This window comes from Pristiophorus japonicus, chromosome 3 (genome assembly GCF_044704955.1).
Source record: "Pristiophorus japonicus isolate sPriJap1 chromosome 3, sPriJap1.hap1, whole genome shotgun sequence".
Lineage (NCBI taxonomy): Eukaryota > Metazoa > Chordata > Chondrichthyes > Pristiophoridae > Pristiophorus > Pristiophorus japonicus.
In genome coordinates, this window is record NC_091979.1 from 160,797,428 (window position 1) to 160,825,339 (window position 27,912).

Here is a 27,912-nt window from a genome sequence, read left to right on the forward strand (position 1 = left end):
AAAATAAAGACTGAGGTCACTGTTACCTTAACCTCCCTGTGTGCAGCCTCATCTGTGATGGGAACACAATAACTGGCGATGAGAAGGCAAAGATGCAGCAAACTGTGGGCATCCTGGAGAAGTTCTCGGAGGGTAAGGATTGGGAAGCCGATGTCAAACAGCTAGACCAGTACTTTGCAGCCAACGAGCTGGATGGAGAAGGAAGTGCTATAAAAACGAGAGCGGTCCTCCTCAGGGTCTGCGGGGCACCGACCTACAGCCTCATGAAGAATCTTCTGGCTCCGGTGAAACCCACAGATAAGTCGTATGAGGAGCTTTGTACACTGGTTCGGGAGCATCTTAACCTGAGGGAGACCGTGCTGATGACGAGGTATCGGTTCTACACGAACCAGCGATCTGAAGGTCAGGAAATGGCAAGCTACATCGCCGAGCTAAGGCGACTTGCAGGACAATGTGAGTTTGATGGCTACCTGGAGCAAATGCTCAGAGACTTTTTTGTACTGGGCATTGGCCACGAGACCATCCTACGAAAACTTTTGAATGTAGAGACACCGACCCTCAGTAAGGCCATTGCGATAGCACAGGTGTTTATGGGTGTTGTGTAATGAGAGAGGATTAATTAGCAATCTCGTTGTGCGAGGCCCCTTAGGGAAGAGTAACTATAATATGGTGGAATTCTACATTAGGATGGAGTAGGAAACAGTTAATTCAGAGACCATGGTCCAGAACTTAAAGAAGGGTAACTTTGAAGGTATGAGGCGTGAATTGGCTAGGATAGATTGGCGAATGATACTAAAGGGGTTGACAGTGGATGGGCAATGGCAGACATTTAGAGACCGCATGGATGAACGACAACAATTGTACATTCCTGTCTGGCATAAAAATAAAAAAGGGAAGGTGGCTCAACCGTGGCTATCAAGGGAAATCGGGGATAGTATTAAAGCCAAAGAAGTGGCATACAAATTGGCCAGAAATAGCAGTGAACCCTGGGAGAAATTTAGAACTCAGCAGAGGAGGACAAAGGGTTTGATTAGGGCAGGGAAAATAGAGTACGAGAGGAAGCTTGCAGGGAACATTAAGACGGACTGCAAAAGCTTCTTTAGATATGTAAAGAGAAAAAGGTTAGTAAAGACAAACGTAGGTCCCCTGCAGTCAGAATCAGGGGAAGTCATAACGGGGAACAAAGAAATGGCAGACCAATTGAACAAGTACTTTGGTTCGGTATTCACTAAGGAGGAGACAAACAACCTTCCGGATATAAAAGGGGTCAGAGGGTCTAGTAAGAAGGAGGAACTGAGGGAAATCCTTATTAGTCGGGAAATTGTGTTGGGGAAATTGATGGGATTGAAGGCCGATAAATTCCCAGGGCCTGATGGTCTGCATCCCAGAGTATTTAAGGAGGTGGCCTTGGAAATAGCGGATGCATTGACAGTCATTTTCCAACATTCCATAGACTCTGGATCAGTTCCTATGGAGTGGAGGGTAGCCAATGTAACCCCACTTTTTAAAAAAGGAGGGAGAGAAAACAGGGAATTATAGACCGGTCAGCCTGACATCGGTAATGGGTAAAATGATGGAATCAATTATTAAGGATGTCATAGCAGCACATTTGGAAAGAGGTGACATGATAGGTCCAAGTCAGCATGGGTTTGTGAAAGGGAAATCATGCTTGACAAATCTTCTGGAATTTTTTGAGGATGTTTCCAGTAGAGTGGACAAGGGAGAACCAGTTGATGTGGTGTATTTGGACTTTCAGAAGGCTTTCGACAAGGTCCCATACAAGAGATTAATGTGCAAAGTTAAAGCACATGGGATTGGGGGTAGTGTGCTGACGTGGATTGAGAACTGGTTGGCAGACAGGAAGCAAAGAGTAGGAGTAAAGGGTACTTTTCAGAATGGCAGGCAGTGACTAGTGGGGTACCGCAAGGTTCTGTGCTGGGGCCCAGGTGTTTACATTGTACATTAATGATTTAGACGAGGGGATTAAATGTAGTATCTCCAAATTTGCGGATGACACTAAGTTGGGTGGCAGTGTGAGCTGCGAGGAGGATGCTATGAGGCTGCAGAGCGACTTGGATAGGTTAGGTGAGTGGGCAAATGCATGGCAGATGAAGTATAATGTGGATAAATGTGGGGTTATCCACTTTGGTGGTAAAAATAGAGAGACAGACTATTATCTGAATGGTGACAGATTAGGAAAAGGGGAGGTGCAACGAGACCTGGGTGTCATGGTACATCAGTCACTGAACGTGGCATGCAGGTACAGCAGGCGGTTGAGAAGGAAAATGGCATGTTGGCCTTCATAGCGAGGAGATTTGAGTACAGGGGTAGGGAGTTATTACTACAGTTATACAGGGCCTTAGTGCGGCCACACCTGGAGTATTGTGTACAGTTTTGGTCTCCTAACTTGAAGAACGAAATTCTTGCTATTGAGGGAGTGCAGCGAAGGTTCACCAGACTGATTCCCGGGATGGTGGGACTGACATATCAAGAAAGACTGGATCAACTGGGCTTGTATTCACTGGAGTTCAGAAGAATGAGAGGGGATCGCATAGAAACGTTTAAAATTCTGATGGGTTCAGACAGGTTAGATGCAGGAAGAACGTTCCCAATGTTGGGGAAGTCCAGAACCAGGGGTCACAGTCTAAGGATAAGGGGTAAGCCATTTAGGACCGAGATGAGGAGAAGCTTCTTCACCCAGAGAGTGGTGAACCTGTGGAATTCTCTACTACAGAAAGTTGTTGAGGCCAATTCACTAAATATGTTCAAAAAGGAGTTACTACTAGGGGGATCAAGGGGTATGGTGAGAAAGCAGGATTGGGGTACTGAAGTTGCATGTTCAGCCATGAACTCATTGAATGGCAGTGCAGGCTAGAAGGGCCGAATGGCCTACTCCTGCACCTATTTTCTATGTTTCTATGTCCACCAGTGATAACACCAAACAAATCTCTCAGCACTCAAGAGCTAGCAATGTTCATAAATTATCTGGAACTGTGTTTGCGAGCAGAAATGAGTCTGCAACGGCCAGCAGGCCTCAGGTGACCCAGATGACTCAGAGTCCCCAACAAAGGATGAATGCAAGGCAATTCACACCTTGTTGGCCTGGTGGAGGCTTCCATACAGCCTATTCATGCTGCAAGCTCTGCAAAACCTGCGAACCACCACGTGGCAGAGGACGATCGGTCCATGGTGGATCCAAGCCATTTCGAGCCTCAGAGAGAGGAGGCAGATGCTGAAGTACACGGGGTGCACACATTTTTGACGAAATGTCCACCTATAATGCTAAATGTAAAATTGAGTGGCTTACCCGTAGCCATGGAACTGGACACTCGCGCTAGCCAATCCATCATGAGTGAAAAGATGTTTGAGAGACTGTGGTGCAACAAGGCATTCAGACCAGTCCTGAGCCCCATCCACACGAAACTGAGAACGTACACCAAAGAGCTTATCACTGTCCTGGGCAGCGCCATGATCAAGGTCACCTGCGAGGGCACGGTGCACGAACAGCCACTCTGGATTGTCCTGGGCGATGGCCCCACACTGCTTGGAAGGAGCTGGCTGGGCAAAATCCGCTGGAACTGGGATGACATCCGAGCACTATCACATGTCGATGAGGCCTCATGTACCCAGGTTCTTAACAAATTTCCTTCCCTTTTTGAGCCAGACATTGGAAACTTTTCCGGGGCGAAGGTACAGATCCACTTGGTCCCAGAGGCACGACCCATTCACCACAAGGCGCGAGCGGTACCTCACATGATGAGGGAGAGAGTGAAAATCGAGCTGGACAGGCTGCAACGCGAGGGCATCATCTCCCCAGTGGAATTCAGCGAGTGGGCCAGCCCGATTGTTCCAATACTCAAAAGTGACGGCACGGTCAGGATTAGCGGCGATTATAAAGTAATTATTAATCTTTTCTCGCTACAGGACCAATACCCGCTACCTAAGGCAGACGACCTATTTGCGACGCTGGCAGGAGGCAAGACGTTCACCAAGCTCGACCTGACTTCGGCCTACATGACACAGGAGCTGGAGGAGTCTTCGAAGGGCCTCACCTGCATCAACAAGCACAAGGGACTGTTCATCTACAACAGATGCCCGTTTGCAATTCGGTCGGCTGCAGCGATCTTACAGAGAAACATGGAGAGCCTACTCAAGTTAGTACCACACACTGTGGTCTTTCAGGACGACATATTGGTCACGGGTTGGGAAACCGCCGAGCACCTACAAAACCTGGAGGAGGTCCTCCAGCGACTGGATCGCGTAGGGCTGTGGCTGAAGAGGTCGAAATGCGTCTTCATGGCAACAGAATGGAGTTTTTGGGGAGAAAGATCGCGGCGGACAGCATTCAGCCCACTGACGCCAAGACAGAGGCTATCAGGCCAGGCCACACAACGTCACGGAGCTGCGGTCATTCCTGGGACTCCTCAACTATTCTGGTAGCTTCCTACTGGGGTTAAGCACACTTTTAGAGCCCCTACGTGTGTTATTGCGCAAAGGTGAGAACTGGGTATGGGGGAAAAAAACAAGTAATTCTTTTGAGAAAGCCAGAAACATTTTATGCTCCAACAAGCTGCTTGTATTGTATAACCCGTGAAAAAGACTTGTGCTAGCATGTGATGCGTCGTCGTACGGAGTCGGGTGTGTATTACAACAAGCTAACGTTGCGGGGAAGTTGCAACCTGTCGCCTATGCTTCCAGGAGCTTGTCTAAGGCCGAGAGGGCCTACAGCATGATTAAGAAAGAGGCATTAGCGTGTGCGTTCGGGGTAAAGAAAATGCATCAGTACCTGTTTGGCCTCAAATGTGAGCTGGAAACCGATCACAAGCCCCTCACATCCCTGTTCACTGAAAACAAGGGGATAAATACTAATGCCTCAGCCCGCATACAAAGGTGGGCACTTGCGCTATCAGCATATAACTATACCATCGGCCAGGCACCGAGAACTGTGCGGATGCTCTCAGTCGGCTACCATTGCCCACCACGGGGGTGAAAATGGTGCATCCTGCAAACTTGTTGATGGTGGCGCAGCCCGCAGACTTGTTGATGGTCATGGAAGCATTTGAAAATGATAAATAACCTGTCACGGCCTGCCAAATTAGGACTTGGACCAGCCAAGATCCTCTGCTGTCCCTTGTAAAAAACTGTACTGCATGGGAGCTGGGCCAGCATCCCCATTGAAATGCAAGAGCCAATCAAGCCGTTCCAGCGGCGAAAGGATGAGCTGTCCATTCAGGCAGACTGCCTGTTGTGGGGTAACCACATAGTGCTACCCAAAAAGGGCAGGGAAACGTTCATCTCAGATCTCCGCAGCACACACCCGGGTATAGTAATGATGAAAGCGATAGCCAGATCCCACGTGTTGTGGCCCGGTATCGACTCTGACTTAGAGTCCTGTGTACGGCAAGCAGCGTATGTGCTCAGCTGAGCAACGCGCCCAGAGAGGCACCACTAAGTTTGTGGTCCTGGCCCTCCAGACCATGGTCAAGGATCCTTGTCGACTATGCAGGCCCGTTTCTTGGTAAAATGTTCCTGGTGGTGGTGGATGTTTTTTCAAAATGGATTGAATGTGAAATAATGTCGGGAAGCACCACCGCCACCACCATTGAAAACCTGAGGGCCATGTTTGCCACCCACGTCCTGCCTGACATACTGGTCAGTGACAACGGGCCATGTTTCACCAGTGCCGAATTTAAAGAATTCATGACCCGCAATGGGATCAAACATGTCACCTCAGCCCCGTTTAAACCAGCCTCCAATGGGCAGGCAGAGCAGGCAGTACAAACAATCAAACAGAGCCTTAAACAAGTCACAGAAGGCTCACTCCAAACCCGCCTGTCCCGAGTACTGCTCAGCTACCGCACGAGACCCCACTCGCTCACGGGGTGCCCCCGGTGGAGCTACTCATGAAAAGGACACTTAAAACCAGACTCTCGCTGGTTCATCCCAACCTGCATGATCAGGTAGAGAGCAGGCGGCAGCAACAAAATGTAAATGATGGTCGCGCCACTGTGTCACGGGAAATTGATCTGAATGACCCTATGTGCTAAACTATGGACATGGTCCCAAAGTGGATCGCGGGCACGGTCATAGCTAAAGAAGGGAATAGGGCGTTTGCAGTTTGGGCAGCCACAGGTTTCGCGGACGTAGCTGGATAGGCCCTGCCATGTGCCGTCCTGCCGAACCAATCGCATTTACAGTACTTGCCGAGGTTCGGTTCTTCACCGCTATTTGCTTTAGACTCCGGTCAGTCGTCATACATGATTGAGCGATCTGGATGTCCCTTTTTAAATCCAACTTGTCCACCGCCAGAAGTTTGCGCAGGATCACCTCGTGGTTGATACCGATAAGAAAGAAGTCCCGCAGCGTGTCTGCCATCACCGCCCCAAACTTGCACGGTCCCGCTAGACGTCTCAGGTCGGCAACGAATTCCGCCACGCTCTGGCCCTCCGATCGAACGTGTGTATACAACCTGTATCTCGAGATGATAATGCCATCGTCTGGCTTAAGGTGCTCCCGTACCAATGTACACAACTCCTCGTACATTTTCTCTGTTGGATCACTCGGCATGTGTAGATTCTTTATCAGACTGTTGATCTTTGAACCGCACACAGTGAGGAACACGGCCCAGCGCCGATCTGCTTCGTCGACCCCCTTCAGTTTGTTGGCCACGAAGTACTGGTTCAAACAGCTCACAAAGTCTGCCCAATCTTCTCCCTCCGCAAATCGCTCTAAAAATCCAATCGTCTCATTTTGCAAACAAAGGTTCTTGTAGTCTCGTCGCCAAATGTTATATATGCAATAAAGGTTGAAACTGAGTACTGTTTAACGAAGCAAGGTACAACCTTGGCTCTGCTTTATTTAGGCCAAAAGTTCCTGACTCTCAAAATGGCTGGCCTTTTATACCTGAGCAGCACAATGTGTATGCTGCTCAGTGGCCTCCAACAATGACGTCATCTGGTGGCTACAAACAGCATGTACATACATGACAAAATGTATTTATCCAGCAACATGAATATCCAAATTGTTGAATATGTACAATGCTTTGTGCTACTTAGATCTGCTCCTAGCATGCAAAAAAACGATCATTTTGCTCCATATTCTGTTTCTACAAGAGAAAATTGTATTTAATGAAAATTCACACATGAATGAATAATTAATTGGAAGGTGGAAGATCTGGAATATATTTATTTTCGATTATAATGCTCGAACGGATTTACTGCTTCCTGGACAAAATTCCAATGGAAAATTAAAAAGCCTCTATCTTGCAAGACTAAAGATTCTCCAAGAGAGTTGTAGATTTCCATCAAAAATTCTTAATTCTGTCTCAATTTAACTCTTTCACTCAACTGCCTTTGGAGTTAGAGGAATAGGAGTTATTTTTTAGAAGCATCTCTTGTGCTATTTGGCTCTTTCAAATTAAAGGGAGAGACAGAGACTGAAGAAGATATCAATTGTTAATGGGCAATTGGAAGCATACAACAATTTTATAAAATTATTGATCAGTTAGCTAATCACAGCCAGGCTGACAGCAGGGGCGCTAATACTGGCCTCACTACCAGTGTCTCACCTCCTGACTCCCGAAAGACTTTCCACCATCGACAAGTCACAAGTCAGGAGTGTGATGGAGTATTCCCCACTTGCCTGGATGAGTGCAGCTCCAATAACACTCAAGAAGCTTGACACCATCCAGGATACAAGATACACTGCAGCAAGGCTTCTTAGACAGCACCTCCCAAACCCATGACCTCTACCACCTAGAAGGACAAGGGCAGCAGGCGCATGGGAACACCATCACCTGCAAGTTGCCCTCCAAGTTACAAATCATCCCAATTGGAAATGGATCACCATTGCTTCCTCGTCGCTGGGTCAAAATCCTGGAATTCCTTCCCTAATAGCATTGTGGGAGTACCTTCACTACACGGAATTCAAGGCAGTGGCTCAGCACCACCTCCTCAATTGCAATTAGGGATGGGCAATAAATGCTGGATTTTCCCGTCCTTTGCGCTCTGGGTTTTGCCCCAGAGTGGCGTGAAAGGCGCCATTCAGGTTTCCTGTGCCTCTTCGTGATCTTCCGGTCCGTTTTTGCGGCAATGCTCAGCAGCACTGTCGGGAAGAGCTGCACCAGGTGTGCAATGCCTCTCGTTGTGACACAGTCCGAGTTTTGACTCCTGCCTGCCATATACCTGGAATCGCACCTCGTAACGACCGCCTGGGAAATCAGTGCAGTCCAACCATGTCGGCAGCGGTGATGAGGGTAAAGTGTTTTACAAGTAAGTGCGAGTGTTTGTTTTTTAAATTTTTTTAGCGATTTGTCTTGTGGTAGCGTGGACAATGTTTTCTGAATGTTTGTGGGGTTTTTTTTAAGGTCCCCCCCAGGCTTCTCTCAGAGCACATACAGCCCGGCACTTTAGTTCGCAAGTTTCCCATTTTTGTGCCTCAAAAAGTGTACAATGGCTCCCTTCGCTTTGTGCCCCCTGACGCAGGGCCCAGATCGCGAAAATTTCTTACCAAGCGCAGACTATTCCCGGCTGGTAACTTTCCCGCCCCATCTCAATTTTTGTCCCTAAAACATAAAAGCCTAAAATCCAGCCTCTTCTCTCTGTAACCTCCTCCAACTCTACAGCCCTATTTCCAAACTCTCTCTTCCTCTGACCCAGGCCCCCATTGGTGGCCATACCTTCAGCTACCTGGGCCCCATACTTTCGAATTCTCTCTTTAAACCCCTCTGCCTCTATCACCCAAGGTTTTGTTCAACTATCCTATTTACCTCTTCTTAAACTCAGCGTCCATTTTTTTTGTAACTGCGAAGCACCACAGGACATTTTTCTGTGATTAAGACACTGTGTTAATGCAAATTGTTGTTGATGCTACTGCTTTTAACATAAATCACAGACATTAAAGTGGACCGATTAAATCAGGACAAAACCTCACTTCTTTCCAAAATAGTATACACATCTACACTAACTTAATTGATCTGTTCATTATTAGATTACAATCATTTCTATATAACAAATTCAATCCAATCTTCATTTTACACCCTAAAATAATTTACAAACTGATATGTTAAAACCACTGTTTAAATATAAAACACTAAACTGCACAATAAAATGCCCTACAAGACAAAACACTAAGAAGCTCAAAAGATAATGCGGCAAGTTTTGCTGGAGCAGGGCATCACACAGCTTGCCCCATTAGTTAGACTTGTTCGTGCAGGTTTTGTATTTTAAAGGATTTGTCCACAAAGCTGATAACAGCACAACGAGGGAGACAGGGCATCTGGGACCTTGTGAACAATGGGACACATATGCGGCCGAATTTGCAGCGCATAATTTGAATTTGCTTTTTATCACCGGCTCGGGAAGCGTGGCACCGGCATGGATTTGGGCTCTCTGTGGGGGAAAAAAAAAAAGTTTTATTGCGTTAACAGAGCATTCTCGTGGCGAACTCTGCAGCCTCTTTTGTGGCATTCACTGGGCCACCAGGGAGGGTGTCGACCTGGGCCAGTGGCCTGGCACCCAGGAGAAGGTGCTGGGCTGCATGTTGGCAGCCCGGCCACTGCAGCAGCTGGCATTTTCGAGCCGACTTACAAGTCGGCTAACAAAAAAATGATGGCGGCTGCTGCGCTACCACGTCCCCTTTAAGGGCGGCTAGGATGCCACAGCCACCACAGCTTCTCGCACCAAGGTGGTGTCTTTGGCATCGCCTCATGTCGTCCCGCGGCGGAATTTCCCTTGAAGAACGCAAAGGTGTCGGCATGGGCAATAAAGGGTTGGCCCCTTTATCTCCCTCACCAATGATATTTAAGGATTGAGAAATAAACAGTAAATTAAAGTGAGAGAATGCAACGTCAAATCAGGTACATAAAGAAATTAAAGAGCGGTAAAGAAAATTTGGATTGAGAGAGAGAGAAATAAAGAGACCGATAGGAAATGTAAGAAAAAAACAATTTAAATGTAAAATTTGCCATTTTTTAAATCTCCAAAAACAATTCATAACCTGAAAGAATGATTTTCCGTACTTATATTTACTTTCTGGGCAAGAGAGGGTGATTGGCAGTCATTAACAATTAGCACATCATTAAAAAGGTGCTTATAAACTGCCACAAACTCCGTTCCCTAGCCATTGACTCCATCCCGCTCCCTAACATCTGTCTGAGGCTGAACCAAATTGTTCACAACCTTGGTGTCATAGTTGACCCTGAAATGAGCTTTCAACCACATATCCGCAGCATAACTAAGACCACCTATTTCCACCTCCATAACATCACCCATCTCTGCCCTTGCCTCAGCTCATCCACTGCTGAAGCACTCACCCATAATTTTGTTACCTCTAGACTTGACTATTCCAATGCACACCTGGCTGGTCTCCCACATTCTACCCTACGTAAACTTGAGGTGATCCAAAACTCGGCTGCCCGTGTCCAAACTCGCACCAAGTCCTGCTCACCCATCACCCCTATTGGCTTCCGGTAAAGCAATGCCTTGATTTCAAAATTCTCATCCTTGTTTTCAAATCCCTCCATGGCCTTGCCCCTTCCCATCTCTGTAATCTCCTCCAGCCCCACAACCACCCACCCGCCGCTCCCCCAAATATCTGCGCTCCTCTAATTCTGCTCTCTTGAGCACCCCTGATTATAATCACTCAACCATTGGTGGCTGTGCCTTCTGTTGCCTAGGCCCTAAACTCTGGAATTCCCCGCCTAAAATGTGCAAGCGAGGGGCAAAATTAAAATGCTGAACCACAAAGGTAATAATCTCTCGATTACTACCTGAGCCACGAACACATTTGCATAGGGTAAATAAGATCAGAGAGATGAATGCGTGGCTCAAAGATTAGTGTGGGAGAAATGGATTTCGATTCATGGGGCACTGGATAAGTGAGATAAGAGGGAGCTGTTCCCTTGGGACAGGCTTCACTTGAACCAGGCTGGGACCAGTGTCCTGGTGAATCGAATAACTAGGGCTTTAGCTAGAGCTTTAAACAAAATAGTCGGGGGGTGAGGGATCGGGTGAGCGGAAATTTTAAAAGTCAAAGAGAAAGTAGAAGGCAATAGTGCAGGGTAGCGATCAGAATAATGGTAACCACAGTGTAACAGGAAGGGACAGAGTGCATCAGTAAGTGGGGTCAGAGTCGGGAAAAATGGTAAAAAGACAAAATCAAAAGCTCTTTATCTGAACGATTGCAGCATTTGTAACTAGATGAGTAGACGGCACAAATAGAAATAAATGGGTCTGATCTGATAGCCACTACAGAGATGTGGTTCCAAGGTGACCAAGGCTGGGAACTGAATATTCAAGGGTATTTGCCATTTCGGAAGGACAGGCAGAAAGGAAAAGGAGGTGGGGTAGCTCTATTAATAAAGAATGAGTACAGTGCAGTAGTGAGAAATGATTTTGGCTCAGAAGATCAAAATGTAGAATCAGTTTGGGTGGAGATAAGAAATAAGATCCTAGGTTGGGCCTATACTCATTGGAATTTAGAAGAATGAGAGGTGATCTTCTTGAAACATAAGATTCTGAGGGGGCTTGACAGGGTAGATGCAGAGAGGATGTTTCCCCTCATGGGGGAATCTAGAATTAGGGGGCATAGTTTCAGAATAAGGGGCCGCCCATTTAAAACGGAAATGAGGAAGAATTTATTTTCTCATAGGGTCGTGAATTTTTGGAATTCTCTACGCAAGAGAGCTGTGGAGGCTGGCTCATTGAATATATTTAAGGTGGAGATAGATAGATTTCTGAATGATAGGGGAGTCAAGAGTTATAGAGAGCAGGCAGGGAAGTGGAGTTGAGGCCAAGATCAGATCAGTCATGATTTAAATTGAATGGTGGAGCAGGCTAGAGGGCCCAAATGGTCTACTCCTGCTACTATTTCTTATTTTCTTATGTTCAACCTCTCCACCTCTTTTTTTTCCTTCAAAACGCTTCTTAAAACCTACCTCTTTGACCAAGGTTTCGATTACCTGTCCTAATTTCTCCTTATGTGGCTTCGTATCAAATTTTTGTCTCATAATACCCGTGAAGTGCCTAGGGATGTTTTACTACATTAAAGGTGCTATATAAATACAAATTGTTGTTGTTTCGCAGACAATTACGAGACTTAACTTTGTGGTGAGTTCAATAGACAAGTAATGTGCAAATGCAGCAACCTCATGAAACTCACAGGCAGGTTAAGGGCGAGATACTGTTTTCGCGAATCTAAAGATAGAGTGGCGCAAATCAACCAGCAATTTGTGGCGATGCAATTCACGGGGTCTCTCTTCCTCGCCACAAGTTGCTGGCCGATTTGTACATTAATAACAGCACGCGTTGTTCACCCGCTGTTTCAGCAAAATCTGGCTGATGAATTTTTTTTAAAAGCTATTAGTTATTTAACTTCTTTGAAATTTAGCGACAAATAGACCTTTACTGGACTTAAAAAAAAAATCTTGATGCATATATTTACATGGTAAGGCAAATAAGCAGATGTTACATGCTTTTTAGACACGGTGCAATGAGAATGTTGTGTATCAGTGAGGAGAATAGAGTAATCAGTAAAAGGATCGAAGCGCAGGTGGGTGAAATGGGTCATACACACTGGCCATCTGATTTCCTCCAAGATTCGAACAGTGCTGCCATCGCAAATTCACCTGCACATGTGCTGTGGTTCACCATGTTTAAGCAGGGCAATAGAATTACAGGTACAGCATCGAGAATCCAGAATCATCTGGACTGAGGACACTATGGATTCTGTGTATTTCTGGTCCTTATGACATCCCGAATCCAGAAACGGCTGAGAAGCTCCTTGGCAAATTCCAGATTATGAATTATTTCTTCATATTTCTCTACAGTATCCAATTGATCCTGATTAAGTTCTTCTTGTTTTAGGCGTTCTTTATAGTCATCCAGTTTTGCCTTCCTTTTCCAGGTTCGTGCATTTCCAGACTTCGGAACGTCTTTCCGACGTCCCGAGTCCGGAAACACCTGTGCCAAGGTAGGAATGTAGGGGAGGGGAGGTGGGGGGGGTCAGGTGGCCAAGTGGCGGGGTGGGGGTTGGCCCGAGGTGCGAGCGAGGTCAGCAGTGGCCCGAGGTGGGGAAGAGGTCGGCGGTGGCCCGAGGCGGGGGTCCAGATCCCGGAACATTTTCCGGATTCCAGATGACCCCGCCATGGGTCGTTCTGGTGTCTGGATTCCGGAAGTCCGAATTCTCGACACTGTACCTGTACTTCCATTACAAGTGAGTATAATCTTGATAACAAAAGTGAAGTGGTATCATTTAATGAGCCCCATTTGTGCTAGTACAGCATAGATTATGGAACATTTTCTGCAGATTGGAAGGTGGCAAATGTAACCCCATTATTTAAAAAAGGAGGGAGAGAAAACAGGGAACTACAGACCACTTAGCCTAACATCAGTAGTAGGGAAAATGCTGGAGTCTATTATAAAGGATGTGATAATGACACACTTAGATAGTATCAATGGGATTAGACAAAGTCAACATGGATTTATGAAAGGAAAATCATGTTTGACAAACCTACTGGAGTTTTTTGAGGATGTAACTGATAGAATAGATAAGGGAGAATCAGTGGATGTAGTGTATTTGGATTTTCAGAAGGCCTTTGATAAAGTCCCACATACGAGGTTAGTGTGCAAAATTAAGGCATATAGGATTGGGGATAATGTACTGGCATGGATTGAAAATTGGTTAATTGACAGGAAACAGAGAGTAGGAATAAATGGCAGTGCCGAGTGGGGTACCACAGGGATCAGCTATTCACAATATATATATTTTTAAATGATTTGGATGAGGGAACCAAATGTAATATTTCCAAGTTTGCTGACGACAACGACACAAAACTAGGTGTGATTGTGAGTTGTGAGGTGGATGCAAAGACGCTGCAAGGCGATTTGAGTAAGTGGGCAAACACATGGCAGATGCAGTATAATGTAAATAAATGTGAAGTTATCCACTTTGGTAGGAAAAACATAAAGACAAAGTATTATTTAAATGGTGATGGCTTGGGAAATGTCAATGTACAAAGGGACCAGGGTGTCCTTGTACACCAGTCATTGAAAGTAAACATGCAGGTGCAGCAAGCAGTTAGGAAGGCAAATGGTATGTTGGCCTTCATTGCAAGAGGACTTGAGTACAGGAGCAAGGATGTATTACTACAGTTATACAGGGCTTTGGTGAGACCGCACTTGGAGTATTGTATGCAGTTTTGGTCTCCTTACCTAAGAAAAGGATATACTTGCTATAGAGGGAGTGCAGCAAAGGTTCACCAGACTGATTCCTGGGATGGCAGGACTGTCGTATGAGGAGAGATTGGGTCGATTAGGCCTGTATTCACTAGAGTTTAGAAGAATGAGAGGGGATCTCATTGAAATGTATAAAATTCTGATGGGGATTGGCAGATTGGATGCGGGATGTTTCCCCTAACTGGGAAGTCTAGAACAAGGGGTCACAGTCTCAGGATACAGGGTAGGAAATTAAGGCTCGAGATGAGGAGACATTTTTTCACTCAGAGGGTGACGAACTTATGGAATTCTCTACCATAGAAGGCTGTGGAGGCCAAATCGCTGAATATTATTTAAGGAGGAGATAGATAGATTCCTAGACACAAAAGGCATCGAGGTATGCGGAAAAAGTGGGAGTATGGTGTTGAGATAGAGGATCACCCATGATCATATTGAATGGCGGTGCAGGCTCGAAGGGCCGAATGGCCTACTACTGATCCTATTTTCTATGTTTCTATGTTAATAAGTATAAGCATACAATTCTGGACTAAATTATATGGACTACATATTATACATTATGCAATGCGAATTATTGTATACAGTATTTATTCATGACTGATGGAGACTGAATAATGTTTCAAAACCAGAGGCATGAAATGAGCTACGGAGTTCAGGCTTGTATCAGAAAAATTACAAGTTCAACAGATTACCACTGAATATTCTGTTTAATACCACAATTGTTGTATACCACAGGGTACTAGAATGAAAAGGTTATCATTTTGCCAATATTGTTTTAATCTGTTGCAAACATGTGAATTAGTTATCATGTTTCTAGGCAATTTAGCCACCATTTTGAAAATCCTATTATAAGGATGAAGATTAAAAAAAATAATTCAGATGTATTAAGTCTTCAATTTCCACATATTTCAACAAATTTGCATGAGAATTGTATTTCTAGCTAAATGCCTTTTGGTTCTTGAAGTATTACAACATATAAATTAGCTTTATCGCAGAAGTTAAGGGGCCTTATAACTGACCACATAATAGGAGCACATTGCCGCTTATTTTAATTTTCAAACTACTTACTTTAATATTCGAGCGATAGAAATTAAAAGAAAGAATTGCATTTATATAGCACCTTTCGTGACCACCGGACGGCCCGAAGTGCTTTACAGCCAATGAAGTACTTTATTTTTTGAGTGAGCAAGCTAGTGGCAAGGCAGAGATAAGAGCTCAATCTTTACAAATCTCTGAGGAATGCTATGGGAGATGCACTAGTAATCTAGTAATACACGTTGCTTCTCATTTAAACCAAATACCTTTTTTTGCTATACATTAAAATCAGTTACAATATTAGTTGCTCTACAGAAACACTTTCAGCCTTATAAAGTGTCATGTTCCATACTTATTTAAATATGTGCTCAAACATTTTTTTCAAAGGTTTTGAAAATGCAAAAACTTTCAATTAGCATGCTTGACATTCTTGCAGTGATCTTTGTTTTCTGAAGTGGAGTTCAGTTTGTTGGAAATCCTCGTAGCAGGGACATTGTCTTTTATTACCATTATGTTTTCTAGACAAGTCGTTTAATTACGCTACTTCCTTAACCTCAAAAACTTATGCTTCCACTTAACAGGCAGAAAATCAACTCTACCCAAACCTAAATATGCCAAGAATTATCTATAGAAAACAAAAGAAAGACTTGCATTTATATAGCGCCTTTCACGACCATCGGACATCTCAAAGCGCTTTACAGCCAATGAAGCACTTTTGGAGTGTAGTCACTGTTGTAATGTGGGAAACGCGGCAGATAATTTGCACACAGCAAGCTCCCACAAACAGCAATGTGATAATGACCAGATAATCTGTTTTTGTTATGTTGATTGAGGGATAAATATTGTCCAGGATACCGGGAATAACTCCCATACTCTTCTCTGAAATAGTGCCATGGGATCTTTTACGTCCACTTGAGGGGGCAGATGGGCCTCGGTTTAACATCTCGTCCGGACTGTCAGCCTAGATTTATGTGCTCAAGTCCCTGAAGTGCCACAGCCTTCTGACTCAGACGAGAATGCTACCCACTGAGCCACAGCTGACACTGAAAGGAAATATAACCACATAATTAACTTAATGCTGCTGCAGAACTGAATTCACCCATTAATGCTAATTTATTTCCCTACCTTTTCACCATAATTACCTCATATAAGAACATTATATTTTGATTTTCTTTATAAAAAAAATGGAGAATTTTTGTTTCATTTTCAATAATTAAGAACCAATCTCGACAGGCAAATTGTTAGTTAATTTGTTAATGTTGATTTTGCCAAGGAATTTCTTTTTACCCCCCCAAAAAATCGAAAGTAAATCACAGCTGTATATTGATTTAGGAGGCCTGTCCAAAAATAATGAACAAGTCTATTAAAGGCTGCCAATATTTAAAAGTTTGCAGTGCCCAAGTTTGTTCCCGTGGCAATGCTTCAGATTTGAATACAATCAAATTTTGCATCTAGGTTAAGCAAATCTACTCACACACAACAGGCAATATCAATCAGATCTCAAGAAAAGGTTTGTTTTTCTCAGTATTTAATGCCACAATATACTAAAAGTAAAGCAAGCATAGAGTTGGATACTGGCTAACAAGAACATGTGGTAAAATATGTTTTTTTTTTAACAAGGGGTCTGATCTGCTATGTGGTGAAGTATTAGATTTCTACTCATGAATTTAAATTGTGGAATTATTTGGGCTTCTTTTCCAGGATGAAGTTAGCTGGGCCTGGAAGTTATCCAAGTAACAAAAAACAGGGCATGAAAGAATTGCTTCCTGCACCACTCATACATTTCCTCTGGCAAGTTAACCAGTGCTGATGGCATTAATATACACTGCCCATTGATTCTGAAGGGGTTATAAATCTACACCCTTATAGTAGATTTCTACAGTCATAATAGAAAAAAGGAGAGATTACTCATCAGAATACAGCAATCCTCAATCACCAAATTAAGGTCTCCTCCACAGTACAAATCCACAGTCCAATAAGGATGCTTTTTAACGGCATGTGTCTGGGACATAAGACCAGAAAAAACAATGCAATCCATCTGGCTGGGCCCAAAGACGAAGATATCTCAATCACTCATACCCTCAAAAATAGCCACCTCACTACTGGAGCTACATCTCAGGATTGTAACCCAAAAGACAGGGATATTTAAACTTTTGGAGTTGAGGGCTACGTACACATTAAAACCAGTTGAATGGCCTTGCATGATTTTGCATTATTAGGCCCAATCAACAAAAATATAAGCCCCATATATAAAAACTCCCCCCTCCCCCCCCACTTCACACACAAGAATCACACCACACCAATGGCGTACCATGGCTGCATTGTGTACTATCTATAGGATGAACTGCAGAAACTTGTCAAAGCTTCTTCGACAGAACTTAAGAGACAGCTCCCCTCAAAAACACCTTTAAAAGGTATAATGCTGAGCATGCAGGATAACTACTTCAAAAACCAGCAGACTAACCAAATGTACAAATTATGCATCACCAAACAAATTAAATGTGTGATAAAGAGGACAAATGGCATGCACAAATCCAGCAGGGAGAAAGGGGAAGGAGTTCAGAGAAGAACACAAAAACTTGCAAAAACACTTCAGAGAGGCAAGAGAGACTTTGAAAAAAAGCACAACAGCTGAACAGCAGAAGGTCAGTAAGAGAAGAGGTGAAAACCATAAAAGATGCAAACAGCCTTGAAACCGAAGATAAGCACAAAATAGTAAACATTCTAAATTTGAAGTAGTCAGAAAGGAAGACATTAGCAACATGCCCTGTCCAAGGATAACCCAAGTAAAATCATTATTATAAATGAGATGGAAGTCCTGGGCAGACTATTCAGGCTCAAAACAAATACATCCACAGGGATAGATGATATTTATCCTAGATGTTCAAAGAAATGAGGGAAGAGGTTGTGGAGCCACTAATAATTGTTGTGAGGGAATTTGTTAGACCCGAGAGATGCACCATAAGATTGGAAACAGGCTAATATGGTACTCATATTCAAAAAAAGGCAACAAAACAGATACTACAGATTCATTAGTCTTACTTCCATGTAAAATAATGGAATTGATCGTCAGGACTAAACCCGAGGATCATTGTACAGTAACATTCTAGTAAACACCAGTCAACATGGAAGGGGAAGATCCTGCCTCCTGACATCTTTTGAGGAAATGACAGCCCGGTATGCCCCGAGGTGCACCTCAACTTCCAAAGGGCTTTTGATAAAATTGCACATGAAAGGCTATTAATTAACCATAAAGCTGGATTTCAGTATAACCCCTTGGGAATAGTTAAAAAAACTGGTTGAAGGGGAGGAAACAATAAGGACTCATCAGAAGAGTTATGTCAGAGACAGGGACATCACTGAGTGAGGGGCATCAGAGTTCAGGTGCAAACTAGAGAAGAGTACCTTTTAGGACAGAAATCAGGAAATTCTTCTTCACACAAAGAATGATGAACATAAGAATTAAGAGCAGAAGTAGACCATTTTTTTTCCTGTTTTTCTAATCTTCCTGCCAATGTGAATAACCTCACATTTTCCCACATTATACTCCATCTGCCACCTTATTGCCCACTCAATAACCTGTTTATATCCCTTTGCAGGCTCTTTGTGTCCTCCTCACAGCTTACTTTCCCAACTAGCTTTGTATCATGAGCAAACTTGGATACATTGCACTCGGTCCCTTCATCTAAGTCATTAACATAGATTGTAAATAGCTGAGGCCCAAGCAGTGATCCTTGAGGCACCCCACTAGTTACTGCTTGGAATAAATTTACAGATAAGAGTGGTTGAAGCCAATACCCTGGAATCATTTAAGAAACAACTGGATGACATTAAGATCTCTCTGGATGGCTGAATCAAGATGGCCTCCATCATCCATAATTATCTTGTGAATCATGTTTATCTAATATGAAGTTTTGATGATTGCATCAAAAGGAAAACAGCCTTGCAAATTTAAAATTATGCCATCCTTGTGTTATGTATTTGTAAACAAAATTTTGTTTCAATAAAACAAAAAAACTGGGATATTACAAAAAGGCTTTGCTTATAGCACTGAAACACAAACTCCCTACATGCTGCCTGTTTTGTCAACACGATTATCAAAATGATTTTCACTTGTCCTACCGCAAATTATCTTTTCAATTGAAAGCACATATATAGATGCATGCAACATCCTCCACAGAACCAAATTCAATCTATTTAAGTGAAAATTGAGTTACACATGACACTCTTTCTGCATTCTGGGCTATTACTTTTCTGACCAGTCTGCCACGTGGGACCATGTCAAAAGCCTTGTTAAAATCTATGTAGACTACATGAAATGTGCTACCCTCATCGACCCAACTTGTTATCACCTCAAAAAATTCAATCAAGTTAGTCAGACATGAACTTCCCTTAACAAATCCATGCTGCCTGTCCTTGATTAATCTGTGCCTTTCTAAATGACAATTCTGTGCATCAGAATTTTTTCTAACAAGTTTCCCATCATCAGGTTTAGGCTAACTGGCCTGTAATTACTCGGTCTATCCCGTTCTCCCTTTTTAGACAATGGTACAATGTTAGGAGTCCTCCGCACCAAACCTGTAGCGAGAGAGGATTGGAAAATGATAGTCAGAGCCTCCGCTATTTCCTTCCTTGCTTTTCTTAACAGCCTGGGATACATTTCAACTGGGCCTGGCGATTTATCTACATTCAAAGATGCTAAATCCCTTAATGTTTCCTCTCTCACTAGGTTTATCTCGAACATTTCACACTCCTCCTTAACTACAATGTCTGCATCTCCCCTCTCTTTTGTGAAGACAATATAAAATTATAGTTATAAAATCATGTACAGTAGAGCAAACATTTTATTACAATAACATAGATTGTGAAATGAAACAGCATAATGATCGAAGCAATTGCTATAATTCAAAGTGAGTAGTTTCAGTAACAGGAAAGGCTGAAGCAGTGGTATTTAATTTTTTCTGTTGCAGGAGCCCCTGTAAATACTGCCACTCCCAGGATAACATTATCAGGCTGCCCAGGGCCCCTGTCCCAACTTCCAAAAGAAAGCGTCAACTCGTCAAAGAAAAACAGGCTATCATTGCACCAAAAAAAAATGTAATTAACCTACAACAACGGAAATAATGTGCTAGAAGGTCAATAAATAAAGATAAACACAGAAATCTTGCAGACGACCCGAAGACCCAGGTACCCCATTTTGAAAGTTTATGGGCTAGAGAGGGTTGTGGTTGCTTATAGGAGAGTAACAGTTCCAGTTAACAAGAAAAGACCCTAGGAACTATGAGTCCGCGATTATAAAATACTTAGAAAATTCATGCTAGCTTCAATGATTCTGACTTATGCTAAGCAATTCCAGTCTTCTGCAGTGTACAAGATCGATCTAGTTTAAAAATCAATTCTGCCTAAATAATATTAAGCACAGCATATTCAGAAGCCTAGGAAGTGCAATTTAGTTTGAAAGATGGGTAAGCACTGGATCCTCTGCAAATATTAACAGCGGTTGAAAACATAGGAAAGAGTGACAATGAGATAAAACCACTACCTGGTAATTGAGAGTTAAGCAGTGAGGCAGAGGAAATCTTGGAGAAGCCAGAGGAGTTATGAGCAGCGCGAGCACCGACAGTGGATTTCTGGGAGGAAGACCAGGAGGAACCGGGAGAGCAAGTTGCTGTGGCAACAGAAGCCGAGCTGGGAAATTGCTGATCGGCAAGGTTAACCTGGGAATTCCTGCCATCCGGAGTATGTCTGTTCATGGCAGTCAGAATACTTTTGCCATTAATTCCTGCAGTGTCATTACAAAGATAAAAAGGATTAGCATAAAACCAATGAAGGAAAAAGAAGCAATTAATTTTTCAACTATCCCCAGGTGTTTGTTTTGTAGCAGATTAGACTGAAATAAAACAGTTTTTTCACCTGGAATTTCCTTGGGCTTTTTCTGCTCCCCAACCACAGCTTCTTTGGAAAGCCAGTTACAGCGAGAGAGAAAGAGAGAGAGGACCCCGGAAGAGATTCCCAGCATCCACTGAAGGTGCGAACTCCTCCTACACGGGTACAGTCACCCTCCAGTGCCTACTGATGTGAACCTAGTGAGTGTTGACAGACCATGGGTAGTATCACAACGTAACCCAATCCTGTCCTCACCACACATCCACATACACATGCTCTTTCCGGCAGGTATTATTGATAGTGACCAAGAATGGGAATCCTGTCTGATTTTCCCCTCCCTATCCCACAAGTCATGGAGACAATTGAAACATCCTTGCCTTCCTGGATGAGAACTGAACTTGTCCATGACTTTTAACGAATGGATTTTATCAACTGAGCCACCAGTGAAATAGAAAATTAGAAACTATTATTAAAATAAAGGTACTTTCAGGTGTGCCAAAATGCAATTGTATGTAGAGTCACTGTAAACACCAAATTGACAATATCCTAAGCAACTGTATTTAGATAATTAAACTGATTTGAGTACCTCAATCAAATTCCTGCTTCTGTAGTAAGCACTTCATTTGAAGTTCAAATGCTAAATATATAAACATTTCACACAGAGAAGGCAGCTCAGCAATGTCAATTTAACAGTGATGAAAATCATGTAGTGGCCCAATAATGCAAATAATAAAACACCTCAGAGGTTCAAGTCCCTGAGGTACCGACCACTCAAATCAGTTACATAAGAACATAAGAAATAGGAGCAGGAGTAGGCCATTTGGCCCCTCAAGCCTGCTCCACCATTTAATAAGATCATGACTGATCTGATCATGCACTCAGCTCCATTTCCCTGCCCGCTCCCCATAACCCTTTACTCCCTTATCGCTCAAAAATCTGTCTATCTCCGCCTTAAATATATTCAATGACCCAGCCTCCACAGCTCTCTGGGGAAGAGAATTCCACAGATTTACAACCACGAGAGAAGAAATTTCTCCTCATCTTAGTTTTAAATGAGCGGCCCCTTATTCTAAGACTATGTCCCCTAGTTTTAGCTTCCCCTATGAGTGGAAATATCCTCTCTGCATCCACCTTTTCGAGCCCCCTCATTATCTTATACGTTTCAATAAGATCATCTCTCATTCTTCTGAACTCCAATGTGTATAGGCCCAATCTACTCAACCTATCCTCATAAGTCAAGTCATCTCCAGAATCAACCTAGTGAACCTTCGCTGAACAGCCTCCAATGCAAGTATATCCTTCCTTAAATACGGAGACCAAAACTGTACACAGTACTCCAGATGTGGCCTCACCAATACCCTGTACAGTTGTAGCAGGACTTCTGTGCTTTTATACTCTATCCCCCTTGCAATAAAGGCCAACATTCCATTTGTCTTTTTGATTACTTGCTGTACCTGATACTAACTTTTTGTGTTTCATACACAAGGACCCCCAGGTGTCTGTACTGCAGCACGTTGCAATTTTTCTCCATTTAAATTATAATTTGCTTTTCTGTTATTTCTGCCAAAGTGGATAACCTCACATTTTCCCACTTTATACTCCATCTGCCAAATGTTTGCCCACTCACTTATCCTGTCTATATCCCTTTGCAGATTTTTTGTGTCCTCCTCGCAATTTGCTTTCCCACCCATCTTTGTATCATCAGCAAACTTGGCTACATTACACTCGGTCCCTTCATCCAAGTCATTAATATAGATTATAAATAGTTGAGGACCCAGCACCGATCCCTGCGGCATCCCACTAGTCACTATTTGCCAAATGGAAAATGACCCATTTATCCCGACTCTCTGTTTTCTGTTAGATAACCAATCCTCTATCCGTGCCAATATATTACCCCCAAACCCATGAGCTTTTACATAGAAAATAGGTGCAGGAGTAGGCCATTCGGCCCTTTTATCTTGTGCAGTAACCTTTTATGTGGCAACTTATCGAATGCCTTCTGGAAATCAAAATACACCACATCCTCTGGTTCCCCCTTATCCACCCTGCTCGTTACATCCTCAAAGAACTTCAGCAAATTTGTCAAACATGATTTCCCTTTCAAAAAAACCATGCTGACTCTGCTTGATTGAATCATGCTTTTCCAAATGTCCCGCCACTGCATCCTTAATAATGGACTCCAGCATTTTCCCAACAATAGATGTTAGGCTAACAGGTCTATAGTTTTCTGCTTTTTGTTCTGCCTCCTTTTTTTTTTTTTAAATAGGGTTGTTACGTTTGCAGTTTTCCAATCTGCTGGGACCGCCCCAGAATCCAGTGAATTTTGGTAGATCACAACCAATGCAATCACTATCTCTGCAGCCACTTCTCTTAAGACCCTAGGATGTAAGGCATCAGGGTCCAGGGGACTTGTCCGCCTTTAGTCCCATTATTTTACCTAGTACTACTTCATTAGTGATAGTGATTGTATTAAGTGCCTCTCTCCCTATAAGCTCCTTGATTATTCACTATTGGGATGTTTTTAGTGTCTTCTACTGTGAAGACCGATACAAATTACTTGTTCAATGTTTCTGCCATTTCCCTGTTCTCCATTATTAATTCCCCAGTCTCATCCTCCAGCATTTACTTTAGCCATTCTTTTCCTTTTTATGTACCTGTAGAAACTCTTACTGTCTGTGTTTAGATTTCGTGCTCGTTTACTTTCATAATCTATCTTCCCTCTCTGCTAGATGGAATATCACATTGAAGGCAGTCATTTCATCTTAGGGTAGAGTAGGGAAGTGACATTATTAACCCTCCCTGAATTGTGCCTTCAGCTAACTGATTACAAAACAGCTTTGAGGGTGGTTATGGTTAAGTATGCAGTGCAGATGGTTTTACCCTTCGAGTTAGGGAAGGATGTTTAGTGACTAATGGCCTGGAGATTGAGGAAGAAAATAGAACATTGCACCATGTTGTTTACAGTTACTTTATAAAAGTATATTTTAATAGTGATTGATGATTTGGTCTCCTAAACCTTATAACATGCTGTGCAGTGGGTCCATTTGATGATTTTTACTAAACTGAGGCTGCATTGCACAGTCCATTAGAAAAGAGCACAGGAAAGTACTAGACGAGAAAAGGCTCTGCAGACCCACGGGCCAGTCTGGAAATACTCATATCCCTCAATCACCCATTCTCTCAAACATATTTTAGCAGGCAACGATCCTGAAGTTATGATTTTGCCAGCACTATTAATGTTAAAATGTCACCATAAAAATCAGAATCTGATAATAATTTCACTGTACAATACTTTTGATAACATGCAACTTTTAAACATTGCACTCTGGTAATAATCCTGTTGTAAGCAGAACAAGGCTGGACAGCTGTTTGAGATCCTATTTATCCAACAGAACGACCTGATGCCATTACACAGTCACATTGTGTTTATGACACTGAGTCCGTCTGTTGGATAAATATCAGATCCATCAAGCTCCAGAGATAGAGGGGGGGAATTTTAACCTAAATAAAACAGGTGTGTTGGGGGTGTGGGGTTAGTTGAAGTGTTAAAAATGTGAAACCCGACCTGAACCCGTCCACGTCTGGTTTTAATGGAAGTGGGATGGAGGGGACGGGGGGGGGAGGGGAAGCAGCCAATCTGCTGCCAGGAAGCGGGTTGTCGACTTAAATATCATAATGAAACTGGAAGCCTCTTCCTTAACCTCCAGTTTGTATTTAACTTTAGCTGCTCGGATTTTGCACACCTCTTGAATCCCACCAGCTAAAGCAAGGCGGGGACTGCTGAATCCAGGAGGTAAGTGCCTTTACACGTACCTCCTGGATCCAGAGTCCCTACCTAAACCACTTTGCACGATTGGAGACCAACCCCAACGAGTCCTTCGATCACCCCATGAGGCCTCACCTCCCTGATCCTCCACCCCACCCCGGTGCTCCTCCTGACCTGACCCTGACCCCACCCATTACCCGACGTGCTGCTCCTCCAGCCCCCAATCACTTCATAATCCCCCTACCCAAAATGAGGCCTTCGATCACCCCACGCAGCCTCACCTCCCTGATCCTCCACCTCGCCCCGGTGCTCCTCCAGCCCCCGATCATCACCTGACCCCACCCACTACCCTACGTGTTGCACCTCCAGATCACGATCACTACCTGACCCCACCCATTACCCTACGTGCTACTCCTCCGGCCCCCAATCACTTCAGAACCTCCCCGCGCCACTCTGGCTCCCCACTCCCCTGTTCCTCCGGCAGGCCAGCGATGTTCTGGAGACCCCCTCCCTGCTCCTACAGCTGACCTCGGTCCCCAAGCGATGCCTCCCTCCCTCCTTTGGCCTAGTGACACAGGCCTACCGGCGTGGAGCCAGCCAGCCTCTCAATCTGGCTGGTAGTGGAAAGGAAACAGAGGCCTCCCATTCAAATAAAGCTCTGCTGTTAACTTAGTTAGGGGCCTGCGGGAAAGCTGTTTTCCCAGGTTTCCCGACCACCTTGGAGCCCCCAACCCGAACCCGTCTTCTCCATTAAAATTCAACCCAAAAGCTTACATATCTAGTAACATAAATGTTATACTATATAAGAATTAATTAAGTGAGATTGACTATCATACATAACAATACATTATAAAACATTGCATAGGAAAAAATTGATTGCATGTTTTCACATCGAGAGTTATTCAGTTCTGTCTACTCATCTATGGTACATCCAAGAACCAACCCACAACATGGGTAGAGAACTTAAGCCAACCTGCACAAGAAGTCATGGAACAGTAAGGTTCAATGGAAAAAGGATGCATGATGTACCTGTAATAGGAGCACAAGCTACTTCTGTCTGGAAGGAGATGCCAGCATCTACAGTTTTTGGTTCTATAACAAATAATAATTAAAAGCAATTTCATTTAATAACAAGATGCTGTAGCTTTTGTTTAGTAGATTACTTAAATCTCTTTTGAAAGAAAAAATGAAACAAGGAAAACAAGTTATGAGAATCAAGCATTTTTTTTTTACCAAATTGAATCACAAGCTAAAGGAAAGGCTATAACTATTTGATAAATGGAGTGGTCAGTTACATTGAGCAATGTTTTGTTATAAAGAGGTCTAATAAAAGAGCATAATTGCTGGACAATATTAACTATCATGATAAATAGGCCCAAACAACAGGTTAACTCTTGAAATCACAGGGTTTGACATTTAACATTCAAGACTGCAGTCCCCTTTCATTCTCTTTAATATACAAACAGTACATGATAGTGTGAAACCCTCTCTTCGTTTAGAATCCCATATATTTCAAATAGAGATCAAGTGAAGTGCTTCAAGTCAAAAAAGAAAGTAGTAAATTTGGGTTTGAAAGGTTAAATAATTAAACTTAGAATGTTAAACCAAGAAAAAAATACAACTATAAGAAAAAGTTCACGTAGACACTGAATATTACCATAAAAGTTTTTTTTTTCGAGACGTGAAGGTCAAATTTAGCATTCAGTTTGTCAAACAATTGTAACTCATATACAGGCCTAAAATTGTCAGTAGCAAGATAGCCATTAACCTCAAAAAATATTTTTTGATGTCTTAACAGCATTTTTGTGGACCTTCTAATAAGCAATATACTGGATTTCCATAAAAGGATACAATTTCTTCTGACCGAAGTTTGTATAGTTTATGTATACACAGTATTAATAATAGTAACATTTTAATTTGAAAAGGTACAGGCCGAGTTCTCTATTAGATGATGATGATAATATATAGTGACTCAGAAATATTGGCCCAGAATTTGCATTGGGTAATAACAGCGAAATAACAGCCTTCGCCGTAACTGACCCTTTGAAACTGACCGCAACTTCAGGATAAAGCAACTTCAGGATATAGCGCATCTAAAAGCGAAAATCCTGAAGTCAAGGCCAGTCATTCACTGCGCCAATACTAGCTGCGCTGTGCCGTGGCTCCCCTCCCGCAGCCACAGCCGGTAATCCGTGTAATCTGTGAAATCAGTGAAACTAACGAAAACATGTGCTTTTCCGCAGTAACATTGCTGTTAAATAGCTCATAAAATGTTAGGCCTTGTTGGATTAGGTGTAACTGGAATTTTTAAACAGCATATTGACTGCTAAACAGATGTTATGGCCCTGAAAAAATTTTTATTTTGTGGCGTGTCAAATTTCTCATTATGATTAAAATTACAAATTAAGAAATTTTTCAAAAATTAAATGTTATATTTTCAAAAAGTTTGTTCATGATTATTTTAGGCTCTACCCCAATCTTTGTTTTGCTCTGTAACATTTTTAAAAATTCAGGATAAAAGCAGCTTCTCATTTCCTGCTTCCCTGTGAGCATTCTGCAATATGATTGGCTGCTTAAGCAGCTTGTTGTCATCACAGCAGATCACCTTAAGGATTCCCCATTATACTGCACTGAAATCACTTGCACATCGAAAAAGGCAAACTTCTCGCCACAGAGATTGTAAGATGTCACAAAACCAGTTGTGCATTCAATTGGAACCTCATAGGGCTAGAAATTGGCCAAATTGCGATAGCATCGTTTTTTGGCGCTATTCGCGTTTAACGACTTTATTTCACCAAAACAGCAGCAAAAATTGCAAAGAATTGGCCAAACGTTTTGTAATGTTTGGCGAAGCAATAAAATTGCGCCATTTTTGTGCGACAAAACTGAATTTTTCGGTGCTAAAAATAATGCCCGTTCTGCACATGTGCAAAAAAAAAATCCATTTTTTTCCCCCGGTTTTTTTTCGATCTTTCTGGTACCTTCCAGGTCATG

General features: G+C 43.0%; 1 protein-coding gene across 1 annotated transcript in view; it reads right to left on the reverse strand.

The window, feature by feature from the left end:
• Window positions 1–27,912, reverse strand: part of LOC139259133 (diacylglycerol kinase beta) — an 805,220-nt gene that overhangs the window by 594,094 nt on the left and 183,214 nt on the right. The window contains exons 4-5 of the mRNA XM_070874836.1: window positions 25,948–26,010; window positions 20,809–21,048 (exon numbers count right to left, since the gene is read on the reverse strand). Of these exons, the coding sequence (XP_070730937.1) occupies window positions 20,809–21,048; window positions 25,948–26,010 (303 nt within the window). The remainder of the gene's footprint in view (window positions 1–20,808; window positions 21,049–25,947; window positions 26,011–27,912) is intronic.